The 21213-nt window shown below is 35.0% G+C and overlaps 3 protein-coding genes across 7 annotated transcripts in view; 2 read left to right on the top strand and 1 right to left on the bottom strand.

The window, feature by feature from the left end:
* Positions 1–1759: 1759 nt before the first annotated feature.
* LOC145241476 (uncharacterized) lies at positions 1760–9177 on the bottom strand. Its single transcript, XM_080104463.1, has one exon. It carries the CDS (start codon positions 8960–8962, stop codon positions 3302–3304), a length of 5661 nt encoding a protein of 1886 aa, XP_079960589.1. The 5' UTR covers positions 8963–9177; the 3' UTR covers positions 1760–3301.
* A 166-nt stretch (positions 9178–9343) lies between these two features.
* LOC145241477 (GTPase-activating protein and VPS9 domain-containing protein 1-like) overlaps positions 9344–21213 on the top strand; it is a 347817-nt gene continuing 335947 nt past the window's right edge. For 3 of the 5 annotated variants that reach the window (XM_080104469.1, XM_080104467.1, XM_080104464.1), the window contains exon 1: positions 9344–9497. The gene's annotated coding sequence lies outside the window, so the exon portion shown is untranslated. The remainder of the gene's footprint in view (positions 9498–21213) is intronic. The other 2 variants (XM_080104468.1, XM_080104465.1) reach the window with 1 other exon arrangement.
* Positions 14539–16623, top strand: LOC145241616 (uncharacterized). The gene has a single exon (XM_080104702.1). It carries the CDS (start codon positions 14539–14541, stop codon positions 16621–16623), a length of 2085 nt encoding a protein of 694 aa, XP_079960828.1.

The raw sequence follows: 21213 nt of genomic DNA, 5'->3' as shown, positions 1-21213 counted from the left end.
GTACATTTTACCATTGATAAATATTTGATACATTTGTATGTACCTTCCACATATGTTCATGTTTATATGTGTGTTATAACCTTTCAGATACATTTGATTTTTTGACATTCTGTTCGTATGTATGTTATTCCATTTCACATACATTTCTGATCGTACATACCATGTTATCATCTTTCACACACATTTATGTTTGTACATTGTCACCTTTCATGTGTATTTATATGCTTGCATATTGTCACCTTTCATGTGTATTCATATGTTTGTACCTATCACCTTTCACACACGTTTATGTTTATATGTATCTATGTGAAGAACGCAACCACAGCGTCTGAAGATGAATGGCCAACCCACAAGTTAAAGATACTGCCACACAGACTTATGGGCATGCACATTTTTGCACTCTGAGCGGTATTTCCAGTAACAAGTTTCTGGTTACATTTTGAAGAATCTATCACTAGATGAAGATGAGAATGTAATCACAGGGACTTAGGGTTAGCTCCTGCATTTAGGGACTGGTGATAACCTGATTACACTAATTGGTGCCATGAAGCAGGATTGTGATCATCCTCAACCCCTGCCACCCTGGGTCTGGTTATAATCAAAGATGATAATTTATGAAAAATAAAATTACTGATCAATTCTATTTGTATATAAATATTAGCATGAACACTGGCAAAACATATTTGTTTAACCCGGCAGGGTGTACATAAGTAATACTGATAAAAAAATATCGAAGTAAAAAGACTCATTAGTTTTAGTTATGCAAGAAAAATGTTTTAAAAGATGTGTCATTGTTTACAAATTTTCAGAGAAATCAAATCAAAACAAATAGCGGTAATAGTTGTGAGTCACAAATACATTTAGTATATACAGATTTAGTATATACACATTTAGTATATACACATTTCAAATGCAGGAGAAATTGATAAGGAACTCATTTTTTATCAAGTCTGAGTCTTCCATGTAGAAGAGAAAAGATTCCGTCAGCCAAATCCATTTTAGAGAATTTTTATTTTTATATGCTTTTATTTATAAAAAGAAAAATCTCCAACAAATTCTTTTTCGAGTGAAACATGATTTTGAGTTTCATCTTTTTCTTTATCTTAAAATTAAGATCATAAATGAAAAGCAATATTTTTATTTCTCATCTTTTTTATTGTTACAACTGAAACAAAAGGTACATCTTGGTATTTTTCTACTTGGAAATAGTTCTTTAGTTAAGCAAGATTAATGGATTTTAAATTTTAAAATAAATGAACTAAAAGTTGGAACTACAGCGTGTATAGAAAATAACTTCCTACTAAAAATTGTGCTCGTAATTTATCACTGACATTACAAAAAATGAATATCATATTCATTTCTTGTGTATAGCATGGGATATAAAAAATGTATAGCATGGGATATAAAAAATGTATAGCATGGGATATAAAAAATGTATAGCATGGGGCTTTATTTATTTAAAATCCAATATGGCTGCCAGTATTCAATACCTGTTTTTCAAATTACCGGGATATTACATCTACCGATTTTGTAAGGAACTATTTTAATAATGAGTTGGTACTTATCAAAGCTAAAAAACACTTGGTGATAAGGATTTATGAGATAAATAAACTGAAAGTTGAATAATAATGAATATTCTTATTCATTATAATTCAACTTTCAGTTTATTGCGGAGAAAATGGGATGGAGAAGTCACAGTCTTGTATCCCCTACTTCATTTTGTTGTTTACTTAGTTATCAATAAGTAGCCTAGTTTAGAGTGTGAAAATGGACAAATATATTGAAGTTCCCTTCAATTTCAAATTTTGTTTATTTTGGAGGGTGTTTTTTTTTTTTTTTTTTTTACAAGGGTGTCACCACTTATCAAGGCCCAGAGGCCACTCAAGGATAAGGGTTAATGGGTATACATTAGTCATTGTGATTTTAGCATAGTAAACAGTGGGAATTTTGAAACTTGGATTACTTAGGGGGACGATTCAATTAGAATTTGTTCACATTGGACTTTTTCTTTTTTTTTTTTTTCATAGGTATCAACTCATTATCAAGGTCAAAGAGGCAACTCAAGGATAAGGGTTAAAGAGTGTACAGTAGAAATTGGACATTTAATCTTTTATCAAATTATCCTATTATCAAATTGTTTCTGTCAGTTTTTATATGATTTTTATTGATATTTACTATTAAAAGAAAACTCTAGCTTGATCCCTATGAATTATATTAAGTAGATTCAATGTGTTATCAGTTTAAATGATATGAACAGTTAAAGTTTTGCCTCCATGTCATTTTTCTACCTATTTTTGAGGAGTAATCATTTTTTCCCAATGTTCTGATTGATTGGTAAATAAAAATTAATCTTCATAGAAGCAATAATTAGAAATTATTGCTTCTATTATGGAAGCTTTCATAGGATTAATTTTTATTTACTACATCTTGTAGTACAAAAATGCTATGTAAGGATTTTTGACTTGTTAAAAGCCTGCATTTTTAGTTTACACTGAGAAATTTAACTTCTAGACCAATAACACACAAGATGGCAAATTTTACAATTTCCAACAAATTTTGGATGGCTATAATTCAGTAGCTAATCGAATTACAAAAAATAATTTGCTGCCATTGTTTTTTTTTTTTAATCTATGCGGTCACATTAAAAGTTTTTATAATAAAAATAAAATTTTCATTTTACCTACCTACTGATGTTTCTAACACTTTAAAGGTGAAGAATTGTTTTTTTGCTGAGTCAACTGTTGTTTTCAGTGGGTGGTATGTAAAGTTTTCATGATCATTCACCTATTAATCTACTCATCCTTTTTCATTAAGCCTTATTCTCAAGAGGTGTTCAGCTGTAGAAGCTAGTGGCGAATGTTGTTATCCATATGGAATTTTAAATAAGACCTCACAATATAATTTTTTTAATTATATTCATTCAGTAATAAATTACAAGCACTTACTAAAAAGGAGTTACTTTCCAATCAGCATGTGTCAGTATAATTCAGTTGTCATATAAAGGGTTTTTATGAGAAAATTCACATTTAAATAAAATAATTATCTTCATAATAAAGTTCTTATTTCCAAGAAAAATGCAATTTTAAAATTTATATAGCTTAAAAATGTTTTTAAACTGTTTGAAACTCAATGCAGATTTAAAATTATACAAAACAAATCAAGCACAAACTGTATTTAATAACTGACTCATCTCAGCTGTAACATGAGATATTTTGAAACTTATTGTTAAACTTCAAACTTAGAAAATAACACACACACACACAAGAAAATAAAGGTAAAATTTGCTAAAAGAAAATGCAAGTTACTGATCAATGTCATCTTTTTTTGTTGTTGCTAAATTAGTTGCAGAATTTTCAAATTTATTTACAGCTTCACCATCTCCAACCAGTTCAGTTCCATTCACAAGGTTGTCAAAAAAGGCAGCTGCAGGTGAGCACTGTTCATATGGAGAGTCTTCCAGGTGATTCAATGTGTGCAATCTATTGGGAAGATTCTCAACATCAATTTGCAAAGATACTGTTTTTGTGCTTCCTTCTTCTGGGTGGTTGAAAAGTGTTGAAGATGAGGCCATATTTATAGTGGAAAGATTTAAGGGTGAAGTGGTAGCTTTTACACTTCCTTCCTTCTCCAAGCTAGGTGAACATTTGTTTTGAAGGTGGAGATCACCATCTCCTTTTTCAGCAGATAGACATTCTTTTTCTATTGCCAGAGATATGGCAGTTATTGAGGGATCCTCAGCAGTGTGAGATTCTTCATCATCTTCATCATCTTCATCACTACCAATCCGAGAGAATGGTTTCGTTTCACTCACAGCTAATTCGATTTTCATTGCTGAGGATTGCAAGGGAACCTCATCGCATTGGTCAGAATCTGAGAAAATGTCTCCATTTAACATCTGCTGCTTTTTTAATATTTCATAATCAGTTTTGCTTTCACTTAGAATGCCATTTGACATTTTGTAAAATGAAGCTTTTCTCACAGGCAATTCATCACCTCCTTCATGCTTTATGCTGCTAACGTCATGCTTTATGCTGCTAACTATTTCCACATTACATTCTTCCTCTGCTGAATGCTCATTATTGACAGTTTCAATAATTCCAAATTTTTTTAGAGTCTCTTCACTCAAGGAATCTTTACCTAAATCTTCCATAAGGCGCACATAAGTAAATTCATTGTATATAATCTCAGAAACTTTGAGCAGAACATTCTTATAGGAACTATGAACAGACTGACATTGGAACTCAGACAAAGCAATTTCCAGCATATGACTTAATTTAGAATAATTAATGTTTTTCATATTGGTTTGGCTTAAGAGTTGAAAAAGGTTTTGTTTTATTTCAGCAAGTAGTTTAGCTGAAAATACCTGATCTTTATGAAGCTTCAAAAATGGCAGTAGTTGGTTCAAAGTACTTTTAATTTCATCATGTACCATGGATCTCTCCAGTTTTGGCTCACTTATCATATCTAGAATGGAACTTTCACTAATTTGGTCCGTTACAGAACTGCATGAATGGTCAAACTCAATATCATTAGAGATGTTTTTGCAATCCTGTTTTTTTTTTGAAGCATGTAGAGAATGAAGATTCATTGCAGAAGAGTCGTTAATAAAACAATCTTCTACAAATGGTGAAGATATGCAAGAAACATTTTCATAGTTACATTCCTCTCCCTTCAATGCACTTCTTTCTCTCTTTTTTCCATTTGAGCGCTTATTTCTTTGAGATTTGCTTTGAATTATTTTAGCATCATCAAAACTAGCTTTCGGGTGGAGAAATGGTCTCAAATTATCAGCAGACATACACAAACTCAATTTCTCATCTTCTTCCTTCTCTCTGATGATATCACCTAATGATTGCAATGCATGCTGCCTCATACAATCTGATGTGAGACACTGGAGTTTCTGAAATAAACAAATTAAGTACTTGGGATATTTTTCATTTTGTGAAATCAGTTTAGCCACCTCAGCATAAATATCCGATTTGAGGTTATCAAAATTGATAGCATCCATTTGTTCTTCAGCAGATTCAGAAAAAGGTGTATGGCTTTCTTTGTTTAGCCAAACATCAGCAGCATTTTCTATCTTTTGCTCAGACAAACTTTTGTTGGACAATTTTTGAGTCGATAAATTTGACATACTTGACTTTGATAGTGTACAATTATTTTCTGGAAGTGACGACTTGGGTTTTCGTTTACTATTTTCTGCATGTGTGTATTCTTGAGATTGGACACTGTATTTTTGTGGCACAGAATCAGATTGTTTCTTGTACTGTAGATGGAGGTGAGAATTCTCCTGACACCCAAAGTTCTCAGCACCGGTGAAATTCCAATAATAAGAACAAGTTTGATTACAATCTTTGGAGCACTTTTTCTTTTGATTTTTTTTATTGAATCCATACTGAACAGCAGAAGAAGGATTTGGTCGTTTTTTGCTCTTAGTAGTACAAAAAATGTTACCTTTTTTGTTTGATTTCTGAGTGCTCGTAGAATTCATAAAAGATCCAGTCAGTGTATCTGTGCAATGAGCAGAACTTTGGAAATTTGGATCCCAAGAAAATTGGTTTGATTTATTGGTTGATCTATACATGGCTTGATTAAGGGGCAGATTTTTAGCTGATTGTCGTTCGAGATTAAGACTGTGCATTTGTCTTTGCAAATTATTCATTTCAGTTTGTTGAAGAGACAAATGTTGAAAACATTGATTCAGTGCAAATACCATTTGGTGTTGGGTGGTAGCATCCTGTTGCTCCAGAGGTGGTACCATTAGATTTGGTTGCCAGTAAAAGTTTGAGTTTGGGGAAGTTTCAAATGTAGATGTATTTCCATTCTGATACCTTATCAAATACAACTGTTGTCGTAATAATTGCTGTTCTGATAAAAGCTCTTGGTAAGTCATTGTCATCCTGTTCATTTGTCGTTCCAGGGTGGTTAGTGGGCTGGTAGCTGAATGTAGGCCATCATCACATTCATCTTCTTGAATAATATATTCTGCTGCACGAATGTTTTCCTGTTTTGTCTTTTTATGAGAAAACCTTTCTGATAAAGTGTCTCTGTCATAAACATTGTGTCTAGAATCAATCCTCACTTCATTCTGGAGACCATTATATCTACAGTTTTTTTTACTTTTAAAAGTATTCCTAGATCTAGATAAATCTTTCAAAGGAGATGCTTGACATTCTCTCGCATCATGGTGATGTTCAGCATCTTTCTCAATTGTATATGTCTCTTTGCTGGAAGACTCACTGCATTCCTCTTCTTCAATTTGAATGATGTCATCACTTTGGTAATCCTCTTCATCATCGTTATAATCATTACATTCATCATCATTGTCATCATCTTCATCATTTTCTCCCTTTTCTCGTCGATCACAATCTTCATTAATGCTTTCTAGGTTATCAGCTGTTGATCCTCCCCATGTTGCCATGGTTATATCAGCACTGGCATTTGCCCCCAAGAAATCTGTGGAGTACGACACTGAATCACTTTGATTGTCCTGGTTACGAGAATAGTGACGTTTTGGTTTATCTTTGTGCATCAGATCTTCCATTTCCTTTTTCTTTTGTCGTAGTTCCTCTCGTTGAATTCGTTCTTTTCGCATTTTATTGTAAAGTTCATCATTTGAAGAATATGCAATTTGTCCCATTTCCTGTACGAATGGTTCTGGGGCAAATGTTACTTCGCTTGTTTTCTCAATTCGATCAGTCCAATTCGGTAAGCTATCATGAAATTTCAAAAGCTGTTGATGGAAGGAGAGAAGTTTTTTCCGCTGTTCTTTTAAACGTTCCACTTCACGCAATTGTTCGTGCATTTTTATTCTCATTTCAGTTGATTTATTCTGCAATGGCACAAGCTGGTCTTCTGATACTTCGGCGCTGCCTTCTTCATCATCAAGTACATGGCTTCTCCTTGCACTGTCACCTTCCCTGCTTTGATCAACAGCTGGCCAAACTAGAGTCGTTGATTCCTCCATTTTTGACACTGCTTCAGCAATTTCTCCAGTTTTTTTAATTGAAGTTAATTGATCATTATTTTCATTAAGTTTGCCAATTAAATTTTGAAGATGTTTTAAGCAATCTTTAACCTCTTGAAGCTCATTGAACTTATCCTGTACTCCTGGCTGACACATTAGTGTTCCTAATTCTACAGCTATAGCTTCATCCTCAATATCAGACTGATTTGGAATGTTATTTATTTCAGAAAATTTGTCACCAGATTCAAGTGAAGTAATTTGCATATCATTGGTGTTGTGTGGATTTGCTTCCTTTTCCATCATATCATCCTTTGATCTGACAGAATGGTTTTGACATTGTTGGAACAAAGAACGCAAATGATTCAGACGTTCTCGCATTTCTTGAAGTTCTTCCCATTTACAGGAGGATTCTCCCAAGTTTATTTCACTCCTATTATGAGAATCCAACTTTTCTACAGCTAATTCTGCACCTGATAAAGCAGAGGTTAAAGGTTCAGAATCATTGTTCATTGGCTGTAGTTGGTCTCTGCGTTGTCCATGAAGTGTCTTCACATAATTTAGCAGCTCATCAACATATTTACGTTTCTCTTGTAAATGGTGCAGTTTGTTTTGTAATGAAAGACGTCCATGAGAAATCGTCTCACGAAACATGTCAGAACTGATTTCTCCATTTGCCTCAACAATATTAACGAAAGAGTTTTCTTCAGAATGGTGATTTGCTGGAGGTAGGTTGTTTTGATGACTCTTAGAATCTGAATGCTGATCTGATAATCCATTTTCAGGCAACTGGTTACCAGAGTAATGCTCCTCTGCTTCAGATGTAGGACTTGACAAACTTTCTTCCATAGTCTGCTGCTCAAGAAATATCTGTTTTTCTCGAGCTTCAGCCAGTTTTTTCACAGCATCTTTCTCAATGGTTAACAGAGCCTCCTGGCGTTGTTGCAAAATTTTCAACTGTTCTTTCTGCTCAATTATTTGTTTTAAAAGTTGCTGGTGATGCTGCGCTGAAAACATATTGTCTCTTCTTTCATCCAAGTGTGGTTCAATATTTTGCATACTACTATCAGATGTCACAGATTTTTCATCAAATTCCAGAGAATCTGAAACATCTGGTGAGTGCTGCTTTGATATTTCATCTGGAAAACTTTGGCTATTCATCATGGCATGTCTGCGAATAACCCAGAGTTTCTGCAAAATCTCCATGTAGCTTTTCTCTTGTTCTTGAAGGGAGCTCATTACTTGTGCCAGTTTACTAACCTTTCGGTGGTCACTCGGATCATCAGATTGCTCCAAAGTATCCATCATTAACTTAACTTGTTTCAGGTAGTCTTTTATTTGCATCAATCTAGCAACTATTTGGTTGCTGTCAGTTATTGCTTCCTGAGTCCTTCGATCATCTTTCAGTTTATTAGTACTTGCCTGCTTTCCATACATTTGTTTTTCTTCTTCATCGTCATTTTCAACTCCACTTTCATCACAAGTATCATTTTCATTGTTTTTATTTCTTTTTTTTTCTGAATTAGTTGTTAAACTTGTGCTCGGCATATTTGGACGCCGACGCGAATGATTTGCGGATATATCACGTCGATTACTGCTACTCATATACATATCGTTGTTTTTCTCGTCGTCAGTGCTTATTTCGTCCAAACCATCAAAACTGATACGTCGTCTTAATTTTTCAAGTTCCATTTTATCTATTTGTGAATTTGAAGCAAGTTTAATACGAGGATAAGTGGCTGGGATCTGATGTCGTTCAGAATGAGTCTCTTGTAAAAGTGACTGACCTCTTTCACGTTCTCGTTCACGATTGCCCTTTTTTCGACGCTGACTAGATTCTATGGTAGAATCTTTCCATTCACTAACTTCAAGATTATTCGGTCTCAGTTCGTTAAGGATACTATTAATGCTGACAGCATCGTCTGAGGTACTTTGCCATCCTGATCGTGTATGCGAATCCGACGAAGATCCTTTCGAAGGCGAGCCTCCTGTTGCCATGGCTTCTTATTCTTATCAAATACCGATTGAAAGTCGCGTAAAAAAAAAAAAAAATGCAAGTAAAATAAATTTAGAAGTTAACTTAAACTTACAAGTTAAGAGTACATTTTCATATGCATAACTTTTACAAAATTTAGTTACTTAAATATAAAGGTAGGAAAATTCGTTTGTTGGATAAACAAGCAACTTCCGTAAACTTTTAGCACTAGCAGGGAGACTACATTAATTATTATATGCAAAGGTATAATATTTATTTCATAGGAAAAAATGATATCATTTAATATTAATTTAATAAAACTAAATTTATTCTGTAGATAAAATATATTTTACACTAATCTCTAATAAAGTGCTATATTATGACATTTTTCGGCAGAAAATGACAAACCGGAAATGGAATCAGTTAATATGAAACACGATCCGCTCCCGGGAGAAATATGACGCATGCGCCGTCGCCGCCTTAGATAATTATGGATCTACACTTGTGTTTTGATTCTCGACAACGACTAATTCCTAATTGAAATAAACGAAAAAGAAGGTGGGTCATTGCATACTTTACTCTATTCAAAAGAACCATCATGAATTGGATTATTATTTCAATTTCATGTCAGCCGATTTTAAAATAGTCATCGCAAGTAGCAAAAAAATAACATCGACATTTTAGTGATGTCTCGATGTTTTCCAAGAGACCAGTGTATGTGGCCATAAAATCGGGGGTTAATATTAGACATAATGTAAGTTCAGAATGACCCTGGACTTTATGGCCGCATATACAAAAAAAAAAAAAAAAAAAAAAAAAAAATCAATACGTAAAATATATAAATGTTTATCTTTTCTATATTTATTTCCTATTCGTTTACGTGTAGGAATACAAAAAGATATATAAACAAAAAGAATATATATATTTTTCTTACTGCGTATTTAGAATTATTTGATAAATGTTATTTCGAAAATTATTGTTTGGCGAAAAAATCATTTCCACACTTGATCATTTTTATTTCTTTCCTAGAATAGAAGCTCTCAGAGAAAAATACTAAACTAACTCACGAACCATAACACCTAACTTTTGTATAAACTCTAATTTTAGTCAGAAATTATTTTCTGTCCGCCAATTTAAAGACTCTAAAATCACTTTCGACACTACGGCATAAACATCGTGTCAGACATTTTTATTTCATGAAAAAATAAATGCTCGCCACGACGTTCTTTCGTGACTGTGCATAATTAAAATGTTTTTGAAGTCTTTAAACTGTCGATTTTAAAGTAATTCGCTGTTAAATTAGCGTGTATATAATCTAAATCTAGTATTATCATTTATTTGTGCTTCTAATACTAAAGATAAAAGTGCCTCCCCCGTAGAAACCACTATTTTGCAAAAGGAACACCTATTTTAAGTAATCTATTTTTATATATTAAAAAGTTGGTACTAGTGCACTTCACTGCACTTATTGATCCGTGCTGAAATAATAACGTTATTTAAAAAGCCATTCTTAACATGGGGAGGGTGTTTTGTATCTATTCTATACCTTACAATTGAATAAAAAAACAAAACTTTAATTAAACGTGGAAATACGATTTAAAAAATAGCGCGGATCAGTAAGCGCAATTAGCACCAAAAAGTTTTTAGTAAGTTAAATTTTAAGAAACAATTTAAGTTGTACAATCTGGAGTTCTATGAAAGTAAAAATTGTGATAAGCTTTTTTTTCTATGAAGTATTTATTCATTTTTTTTAAACGTAACTAAATTTCTTTTAGTTTGGCAAAAGCTAGTTTGGTTATGTCGAATTCTGTATTAGAATATTGGAGTTTTAAATTATCTGCAGCTAAAACAATAATTTAAATAATTTTTCAGTTATTGTCATTTATTTAAAACATTATTGCTTTTTACATTTAGAGAGAGAAAACCTAGAGTTAAAAGTACGAGCCAACGTTAGATGCCTTCCTCGCTTCAACCAGATTTACAGATATTTTTATTTGCACATTGTACATTTAGCTAAATAAAATGGGTAAAAAAACAAACAAAAAAACTTATTTTATAAAAAAAAAAAAGAAAAAAGAATAGCTACGAAGTTAAATTTACAAGAATGCATCTCGACGACTTCGTCAACAAGTCAACTATTTTAATCTTCCAAAAAAAAAAAATAATGGGGTCAATCAATGTGCACTGGTTGTCCAACCTGTTTATTCCGAAATGGGGAGGTTGGGGTGCTTACTCCGAAAGGCATCTTTTCAACCTCCCCATGTTAAGAACGACTTTCGGAATAAACAGGTTGGACAAACCAGTGCAAGAATGGTTACTTCAAAATTTGGAAAGAATTTGGGAATCAAATAAAAAAGTATTTCTGGTTTTAGTTTTTAGGAAATCCTCATTGAACATTTTAGAAGCTATTTACAATCAATCATTTTAGAAATGAAATAATGTTACCTTAATGACAAAAAAAAAAAAAAAAAAAATGGCATAAACATTAGCTTTTAATAATTTGATTTGATTATTTAATGGTCAAATGACACCGTAATTACATTTAACTTCCAAAATTTTATTAAAAACAAAGCCCAAATATCAAATAGACATGTAAAAAAGGGAGACAAAGGGTTAACAAAACTGAAAGTAAAAAAGACTCCCGGGCAACTAATGGAAAATGTTTAATTTAATTTTCCACTTTGGCTTTAATTTTAAACCTATTTTTTTGTATTGTAAATTAACACCCTCAGCTGGCCGAATGAGATGCTACTATTCATTTTAGTTTTTTCTAGGTGAAACGGAAAATTTGTCAGAAAGAAGAAAAAATATTTTGGGATTTAAAGTAGGGGAGCTATTTCGTACAACTAGAAAAAAAAAAAAAAAAAAACTACCACTAAGTCCAAATGGCAAGGTTGTAGAACCGCACGTAATCGTCTGAAAAAAGATAGGTGCTAGTGCAGAGAGTGATCCGATCCGCGCTATTTTTTTAAATCGTATTTCCAATTTTAATTAAAGTTTTATGGGTTTTTTTTTAAATTCAATTGTAAGGTTGAAGTATAGATTAGGTACAAAACACCCTCCCCATGTTAAGAATGGCTTTTTAAATAATAACGTCATTATTTACGTCCGGATCACTCTCTGCACTAGTACCAAGATGGATCCTCTTTATCGCCGCATAATTTATCTTTCGTATTGCAAAAAAAAAAAAAATGGGCGATTCGGAAACAATTCCTTGTTCTAAGGGAGGTAACTCTATTTTACTAAGAATTTTTCAACTATAAGTTTTATAACAAAAATGAAAAACACTTCTGAGGATGAACGTTAACTACATCGAAACAGTCTGTAATATAAGAAAATCTTTCCTACCTTCAATGACCTCGGGTTTTGAGAGATGGATGCGAAAGCGTCTTTTCCTTTGTGATTGTTTTTTATACTAATGGATAAATCATGTGACCCTAGACCTTCTATAAAATTGTATGGGTTGACTAGCTTGTGTGTTATTTTTTACCCCCATCTTTACAATCGGTTCACACCGTGTCTGAAGTTGTTCCTTTTCTTCTCTTTCCTTTTCTTTTCTTCTTCTCTTATTTACTATTGGGACACCGTCTTGGTAGTTCCTTTGTTTTTTCTTTCTCAATCAATTATTGTATTGATAAAGAATTATTACGGGACCACAAGGACTAATACCTGAGGTCGCAACCGACGGCATCTGTTGCAAGAGGTAAGATGTTCTTTTTCTCTTTCTCTCTCAGCCAGTTGTCATTGATGTGTTAGGATAAATTTCTTAGCCTCAGACCTTGGTCCTTGATTATACCTTTTTTATAGCATCCTATTAAGAATTCGCTATACATTGCAACAGATACTGTTTTTTATATTAAAATGAATTCCTTACAAGTTGAACAATCATCACGGTCATCCTTATTGGAAGATCAGAGAGTCACTCGTACGATGATAGACTTAACACTAGAAAATCTTAGTGGACTTGAACCTCTTGAGAGAGATGTATTAGAACTTCATAAACGAGACATTCTCCAGTGGCTCCAAGAGTTATTGCATATTGACAAGAAAATAATGAAGGAGACACCATCGATTGAGATGAGGAGCTGTTTGACAGACAGTTTCACTTACAAAACCAGGGTGAATAAATTGTCGCAGTTAGATGCTTCCTTACCGGTTCCAGAGATCCATTCCCCTTTACTAACCTCAACTCCTCCCACTCTACCTTCCCCAGCTCAATCTGGCATTGAATTAGCGAAGCCTAAAATAACATGTTCAACATTTACTGGCGTTGATAAAACCAATAAATTTGCCCTGCAGGATTTCCTAACCCGTTTTGAATTTTGCACATCTGGAGTGAGCTCAAAGAAGGAAAAACTCATATGCCTTAAGGCATATGTGATAGGTCGGCCATTTCATCTGATCCATCACCTGTCAGAAAATGACCATAATTATGATGTGGCCATAAATATTTTAAAAGAGGAATACTGGGACAGAGAAGCCATTAGGGAAGAAATTTTTAAAAGAATAGTGCAGTCTACACCTAAGGTGGACAAGTCTTATGAACAACTAAAGGAATATCTTTCCCAGGTTCAGTATGAACTTGGTGAGTTAGATTCAGACTATGGTTATGATTTTTTAGTTGAGGACTCCGGAAGTGGATGTCTGGTGGCTCATATCCTATTTGATAAGATCCCTGATGAGATAAAGGCAGAGCTCATTAGAGGCTCTAGCACACCATATCCTGGCTTGAACTGCATACTGCAGTATAGTCACGAAGTTATTAAAGCATTACTCCGGATTAAACCTATTTCAACTCCTAAGACAGAACTGATTCCACGATTTAAGCCAAGGTCAAATGCTGTTTGGACGAGAAGCCCACCTAAAAATTCTGCATTACAAAGTTTTCACGCAGACCTAGACTTGGAAGACAAGATTCCTTATTGCAATTTTTGTGCAAGAAATGGACACACTAGTTCTCAGTGTACTACCTATCCCTCATACAATGAGCGCCTGCAACGCTGTAGGCAACTTGGATTATGTGAGTTCTGCACAGTTGCCAGCCATGATCAGAAAGCCTGTCCAGGAGTCAAGGGATTTAGATTCCCTTGCAGGTATTGTAAGTCTCGGAGGCATTATGCTTCTATGTGTCCTCAATTTGTACTAGAGGAAACAGAAATAAATACTAGCATAAGTACAAAACTTGGGGACATTCAAAACCTACTGCCAATGGTCAACATCACAATTAAAAGGGGAGCCTCCTCAGTTTCTCTGAATTGCCTTATTGATTCGGGCAGTCAGAGGTCATATTTCTCTGAAAGGGTTCTTCAGCACCTGAAGTGCGATCCAGACTCATGGGAGGAGGTGGCCATGGACGTTGTGACCTTTGTGGGGAGAAAACGCAGCATTTTCAAGCAGTTAACAGCAGTTGTAGAGGTCTTGCCAGGAGTAGCCCCCCAACTACCTATTCTAATTGATTGCGAATTGAATCTGTCTCACAAAGTACCAGACCTTCCTCTGGTTTGGGAAAACCTAAGAAAACTGAATTATACCTTTGCTGCAGAGATAGAGTGGCAGTGTACAATTGTGGGGTCTCATGGGAATTGATTTGATTCAATATATGCGTCCCATGAAGATAACACGATGCATGAATGGTGCGGCTTGGCAGACATCCGCTGGCATTATCCCCATAGGAAATACAAAACATTTTTTGCATGAGAACCAAATCAGTAAGATTGCTATAACTCCGGGAGCCTTGAGCTATGAAATTGACAGGCAGTACTATTGTAACGATTCTTTGGTTAATAGTATTGTGAATCCTGTTCCGACCTATGTGGATCCATTTGCCGACATTTTTGAAGGAAGCACTGTGGATCGGGGCTTGGAATGGATGTTTAGTCTAGAATCCTTGGGACTGCCTGACATAGAATCGGTTTCTGACTATGACAATCAAAAGATGGAAGAATTCATGCAAAACATAGTTTATAAAGATGGTCATTATTTGGTTAAATTGCCTTGGCATAAGGACAAGTTATCTCAGGTTCAATCTAACCATCATATAGCACTTAAGGTGCTGGACAGAGTAGTATTCAATTTAAAGAAGAAGGACTTATATGAGGAGTATATTAAGGTTTTTGAAGACCAAGAAAGAGAAGGGATAATTGAACCCCTAGAATGCTCCCCTCAGGAATACAAGCATTATGTGTGGGTTCCACATAGACCCGTGTTCAAAGACGAGCATACAACTACAACTAAAATTCGACCAGTTTTTAACTGTTCTTTTAAAACTAAGAACTCTGTCTCTCTAAATGATGCTGCTTATCCTGGGATCAACTTAACAGGGGACATGCTTGATTTAACTCTGCTTTTCCTAACAAATAGGTATGTATTTTTAGCAGACATCAAGAAGGCATTCTTGATGATTCGATTATCTAGTGAATCTGATAAGAATAAATTTTGTTTCTTTCTGCGAAAAAATAATAAGCTAATGTGTTATCGTTACACAAAAATCTTATTTGGGTTTAGTGCAAGCCCATTCATCTTGAATTGCATACTAAAATTTCATGCTGGGCGTTATCCTTTGGATGATTGCACTGGGATGTTACAGTCTAATTTTTATGTAGATAATCTGATTAAAACAAGCAATTCCTTGGATGAGTTAACGGGCTTGTATACACGAGCAGTAGAAAGATTGCAAGAAGGAGGATTCATACTCCAATCTTGCAATTCTAATCATACAGAATTACACGATTTAATGAGGAGAGATGGTACTCTTGTGAGTCACAGCTGTCCTTGGGAGAAGGTATTAGGTTATCGTTACGATCCTCTTACTGATACCATCAATATTGCTTCCTATAATTGTAACCCTGAGGCAGCAACTAAAAGGCATATACTGTCTGAAGCATCAAGGATATTCGATCCACTCTCATTATGTTTGCCGGTATCTATACAGGCACGTACTCTTGTTAGTGAGTTGTGGAAATTAGGTTTTGAGTGGGATGAAATTGTGCCAAGTGAACTTCAATCCAAATGGGCAGTCATCGCTCATGAATTGTCAGAACTTGGTTCTGTTACCTTCCCTAGAAAAACCCTTGACGAAGGGAGGGAAGCTGAATTATTTCTGTTTTGTGATGCATCCAAAAGGGCATATGGATTTGCAGCATATGCAGTCCAGGGGAAGGTTTCATCCCTGGTTTTTTCCAAGGCAAAGGTGGCGCCTCTTAAATCGAAGAGTTTACCAACTCTGGAGCTTTTATCTGCCTTCTTGGCCATCAAGTGCCTTCCGACTTTGTTGAAGGCCTATTCTAATGTAAGTTTCAAAAAGGTATTTCTTGCAGTTGATTCACAAATAGTATTATCCTGGTTGGTCACAAGGCGGACTAATAGCAAGAATGTTTTTGCCATGAATAGATTGAAGGACATTAGTCAATGGGAGGCTGAATTGATGTCTAAATTTGGTGTGGCCATTCAGTTTAAATATGTGCCTACTGCACAGAATCCCGCTGACCTTATCACCAGGGGTATTCCTACCTCTAAACTGAGGGCCAATTTGGAATATTGGGTTTCTGGACCGTCTTGGCTAAGAGACCAACCGATTTCTTGGCCTGAAAATCCTTTGAATTGTTTGAGCCCAGAAAGCAAAAAGATTGTATTCGATGGTTTGTGCTGTTTCGCACAGCCAGGAGGAGCCAGTTGTGCAATATGATAGATATTCTTCATTGTCTAAACTATTAAATGTCACCACATGTATGTTCAAGTTTATTAATAGGTTGAGGAAAAGAGACTCCGACTTTGGTAAGATGGCTCGGACACACTTGATTAAAGTAATGCAGAGACAATCCTTCTGGGAGGAATTAGAATACTTACAAAATCCTTCAGGTAGGTCAATACCACCGAGAGTGGGAAGTCTAAACCTTTTTTTGGATAAGGAAGGATTAATTCGATCCAAGGGAAGAATTGGGAAGGTCTCTGTATATGAATACGAAATAGTTAATCCTTTGCTTATTGCTAAGGATCACCATCTTACTAATCTCATAATATTGGACTGTCACCACTAGTGTAAGCATCTGGGTGTTCCTGCTACCTTGAATAAGGTCAGGTTATCTGGGTACTGGATACCCCAGGGTTGGCAGGCGGTAAAGAGAATTTTATCAGGATGCTCCTTAACTCTATTCCATTTACCTACCCCAAAATGACTGATTTACCTAAACATCGGGTGAATATGATAAGACCATTTTTGCACACAGGAGTAGACTATACGGGTCATCTGTGGGTTCTGAGAGGTGGGGAGAGGGTGAAGATGTATATCCTGGTCTTTACTTGTTTGGAGGTACGGTCAGTTCATCTAGAACTGATTGAGGATATGTCTGTTCACTCATTCCTAATGGCCTTGATTCGATTTTCAAATATTTATGGGATTCCTTCGCATATTTATAGTGACAATGCTAAGTCATTTGTGGCTGGATGTGACATGATTCATGAGGTGATTGCTTCCAGTGAATTCAGGGAGAAATTGGGGACATGCCAAATCAAGCATGTTAAGATCCCTGTACACTCTCCTTGGTATGGAGGTGTATGGGAAAGACTAATTAAAACCATCAAGTCTTGCTTGTATAAATTAATTGGACGAGCTAGTCATGATTATTTCGATCTCCTGACAATTATTTCTGATGTACAAAATGCCATAAATGACCGTCCCTTGACTTACAGAAGTTCATCTGACTCAAGTTTGGAAATAATAAGTCCAAATCACTTTTTACGCCCTGTAGTAAACCCTCGTTTGATTTTGAGAATGGATGGGGAGGGTATTTATCAACTAGAACCTCCCTCTCGGAAACAACTCTTAGAGTCCTTAAATTGCAGGAATGATGCATTAAAAAGATTTAAGAAAATTTGGTACGAAGATTATCTGCTTAGTATAAGAGAGCATGCTCAAAGACAACAAGGAGGGACTTCACCAGTTGTTTGTGTGGGAGATGTAGTCACAATCAAACTCCCTAACAAACCTCGACCATTTTGGGCATTGGGTAGGGTCACACGTCTATTTACAGGAGATGACGGATTGGTGAGATCTGCTCAGATAAAACGAGGAGATGGCTCCTTGCAAGTTCATTCCCTGAAGCACCTCTATCCCTTGGAGTCGTCTATTCAAGAACCCATTGATGGACTTGATTCCTTGATGGGGAATGCTGATGACAATCTGAATGGCTGTACATCTGTACTTGAAGACCCTATTGAAGAGGGCACAGAGCTTGGTTGGATTTGCCCTGATTGTGGTGAACCAGACAATGGCAGTGCCATGATATGTTGTGACTGCTGTGATGACTGGTACCATTTTTCCTGTGTTGGTCTATATCGACCTCCACCAGAAGAGGAGAGTTGGCGGTGTGGAAGTTGCCTCAACCAGGATCCTTCATTATCCCATGATATGATGGTGGATAATTTATTAAATGATGCTGAACATGCATTTATTTGCCCAGGATGTGTTCTACCGGATAATGGTAGTCCAATGATATGCTGTGATGAATGCAATCAATGGTACCATTTCAACTGCGTAGGTATTCAGCAAGTTCCCCCAGAGGGTGAGAATTGGTACTGTTGGAATTGCCTACATTCAATTCACTAACAGTCCACTCTCAGAAAATAGGTAATTATTTATTTACCTCTCCCATTTTTTTTTCTTCCTTTTCTCTTTATCCTTTATTTTTATTTATTTACTAGCAGTTCAGCCGGCTTGGCAGTCAAATTTTGACAAAAACCGATTACGAAGCTTGCCCTATGTCTGAATACACTTTATGTTGGTTTGGAATGTTTGGACCGGGGATTGGCTGAAGGTTCAGTTTTTTTGGGGGGGTTTTTGCTTCGACCCCTTAAAACTTATTTTCTTGGATTTGTTCAATTTATCAAGTTGGATCCATGTCCCGGGAATCTAAATTTAGAATTTTGAGTGTTTGGACCCAAAATTAACAGTTATTTGTATTAAAATGTACTCAGACAACTTCACTGTTTACTATTTATTTATTCATTTATTTTATTTATTTATTTATTTATTTTTTCTCTTGAGACGGGAGTGTATAAGAAAATCTTTCCTACCTTCAATGACCTCGGGTTTTGAGAGATGGATGCGAAAGCGTCTTTTCCTTTGTGATTGTTTTTTATACTAATGGATAAATCATGTGACCCTAGACCTTCTATAAAATTGTATGGGTTGACTAGCTTGTGTGTTATTTTTTACCCCCATCTTTACAATCGGTTCACACCGTGTCTGAAGTTGTTCCTTTTCTTCTCTTTCCTTTTCTTTTCTTCTTCTCTTATTTACTATTGGGACACCGTCTTGGTAGTTCCTTTGTTTTTTCTTTCTCAATCAATTATTGTATTGATAAAGAATTATTACGGGACCACAAGGACTAATACCTGAGGTCGCAACCGACGGCATCTGTTGCAAGAGGTAAGATGTTCTTTTTCTCTTTCTCTCTCAGCCAGTTGTCATTGATGTGTTAGGATAAATTTCTTAGCCTCAGACCTTGGTCCTTGATTATACCTTTTTTATAGCATCCTATTAAGAATTCGCTATAGTAAAAAACAATACCAACCGAACTTTTTTTTTTCTTTTTACCTTTACTTGAAACTTACTCTAACTTTTATTTGCAAAGTCGATTCGTATTGTGCGGAAGCATTGAATCTTGATTTAGCTTTCTCCGTTCGTACTCGGAACTGTTTACGTCATGATTACAAATATCTGGATACCTATTCCTAAAAAGCATCTTTTGTTTAGGAGCACATAATACTTGATTAAAAATTTCATGAACCGAGGTTTTATTTTGTATGATCACATTTTTTTTTTTTTAACTAATGTTTCACTCAGTTGAATTATGAATATTATGAAAGGATTGAAACCGATGCATGAAATTGAACAAAGTTTGATTACTTATGGAGACAGTTTATGATAAGTGTTTTATTAACATTAAAAGACCGCCGTGTTGTAGTCTGCAGGAAAACAGTTCCGTGATAATGTGCCGCAGCTCTTTACCGGATTTTAGATTAGTCAGCCATGAGGACTAACTTTAATTTTAGCCAAAAATTTATCCGCTAATTTGAGAGGTTCGAATGTCAAAAGGTCGTCACGGTGGCCATGAGAAATTAGAAAGTGATTAAACTGTCATTTAAATAGTATTTATGAGTATTTAGAAAAAAACCTTTTTATGTTTTAAGCAACGAAAATAATGTATGTAATCTAGCAGGTGTATGCTCTTCGCCAGTGTTCACCGTGCTAAAAATCATAAAATTACGTCAGTAATTTTATATACATATAATTTCTGATGATCACTAGGAAAAAAGACACTGACGGTTGACCTTTTGTTTAAACTGGGGGATATCTTTCCGAATTCATTCAATGGGGTTGTCCGGCTAGCATTTTTTTTTTCTCATTTGAAATTGTTTCATTCAGAGATAGGTACATTTTTACACGCTAACTTCTATGTGATTTATGTTTACTTATATACAAATAAATGCACATTATATAGAGTGGAATATAATGATTAACCATCCGTACCGACGGTTTCTGGCGCAATAGGTAAAATCTCATGAGTTTGGATACCACCCTTTCATCAACAGCTGCTAATAATAATAAACCTTTCAAAATCGAAACAACAAAATGAAGACAACCCATCTTGGGCAAATAAAGGATTTGACATTCTCTAAGATAGAGCTATATCAATAGGGGTCTTGGATATGACCTTAAACTATATCCGATGGTGAGGCCTCAGCTTACGGGCTTTGGGGAGTGTGGAGCCACCTTTTAATTGCCATTGCTCCCAGGTCCACTCTGACCCGGAGTGGTAGTACCTGTTAGGGTCCCAACTATGGGTTAAATAGAAACCGACTTGAAAAAAACAAATATATTCTATTAAAAAATTGTTCTTCAAAATCACTGGATTCGGCATTAAATAACTTGAAAATGGTTGATATGCCGTAAAACAAACAAACAAACAATATCAATAGGGACTGCCAAAATTCACCACAGAATTACCCCACCCTATATGTAACACAATGTAACTTTATTATAAATTAATATTATATTAACTTTTGTACCATTTAAAAGAAGGGCAAAATAAACTAGTAATAATTAAAAAAAACTTTTGTCATCGTATGAAAATAATGAAATTGTGAGACGAAAATTCTGTTTACATAATTGGCACTTTAAAATAACGTTCCTATGTAGTAGACATTCCGAATGTGAAAAAATACCCGTGTTTAATAAATCTAACAAAAATCAACTAATGTTCAGATTTTCGTG

The sequence above is a fragment of the Euprymna scolopes genome, chromosome 20 (assembly GCF_053919585.1).
Source record: "Euprymna scolopes isolate OS-2025 chromosome 20, ASM5391958v1, whole genome shotgun sequence".
Lineage (NCBI taxonomy): Eukaryota > Metazoa > Mollusca > Cephalopoda > Sepiida > Sepiolidae > Euprymna > Euprymna scolopes.
Note: the sequence above shows the minus strand (reverse complement) of the source record. Positions and strands in the feature narration are given on the sequence as shown.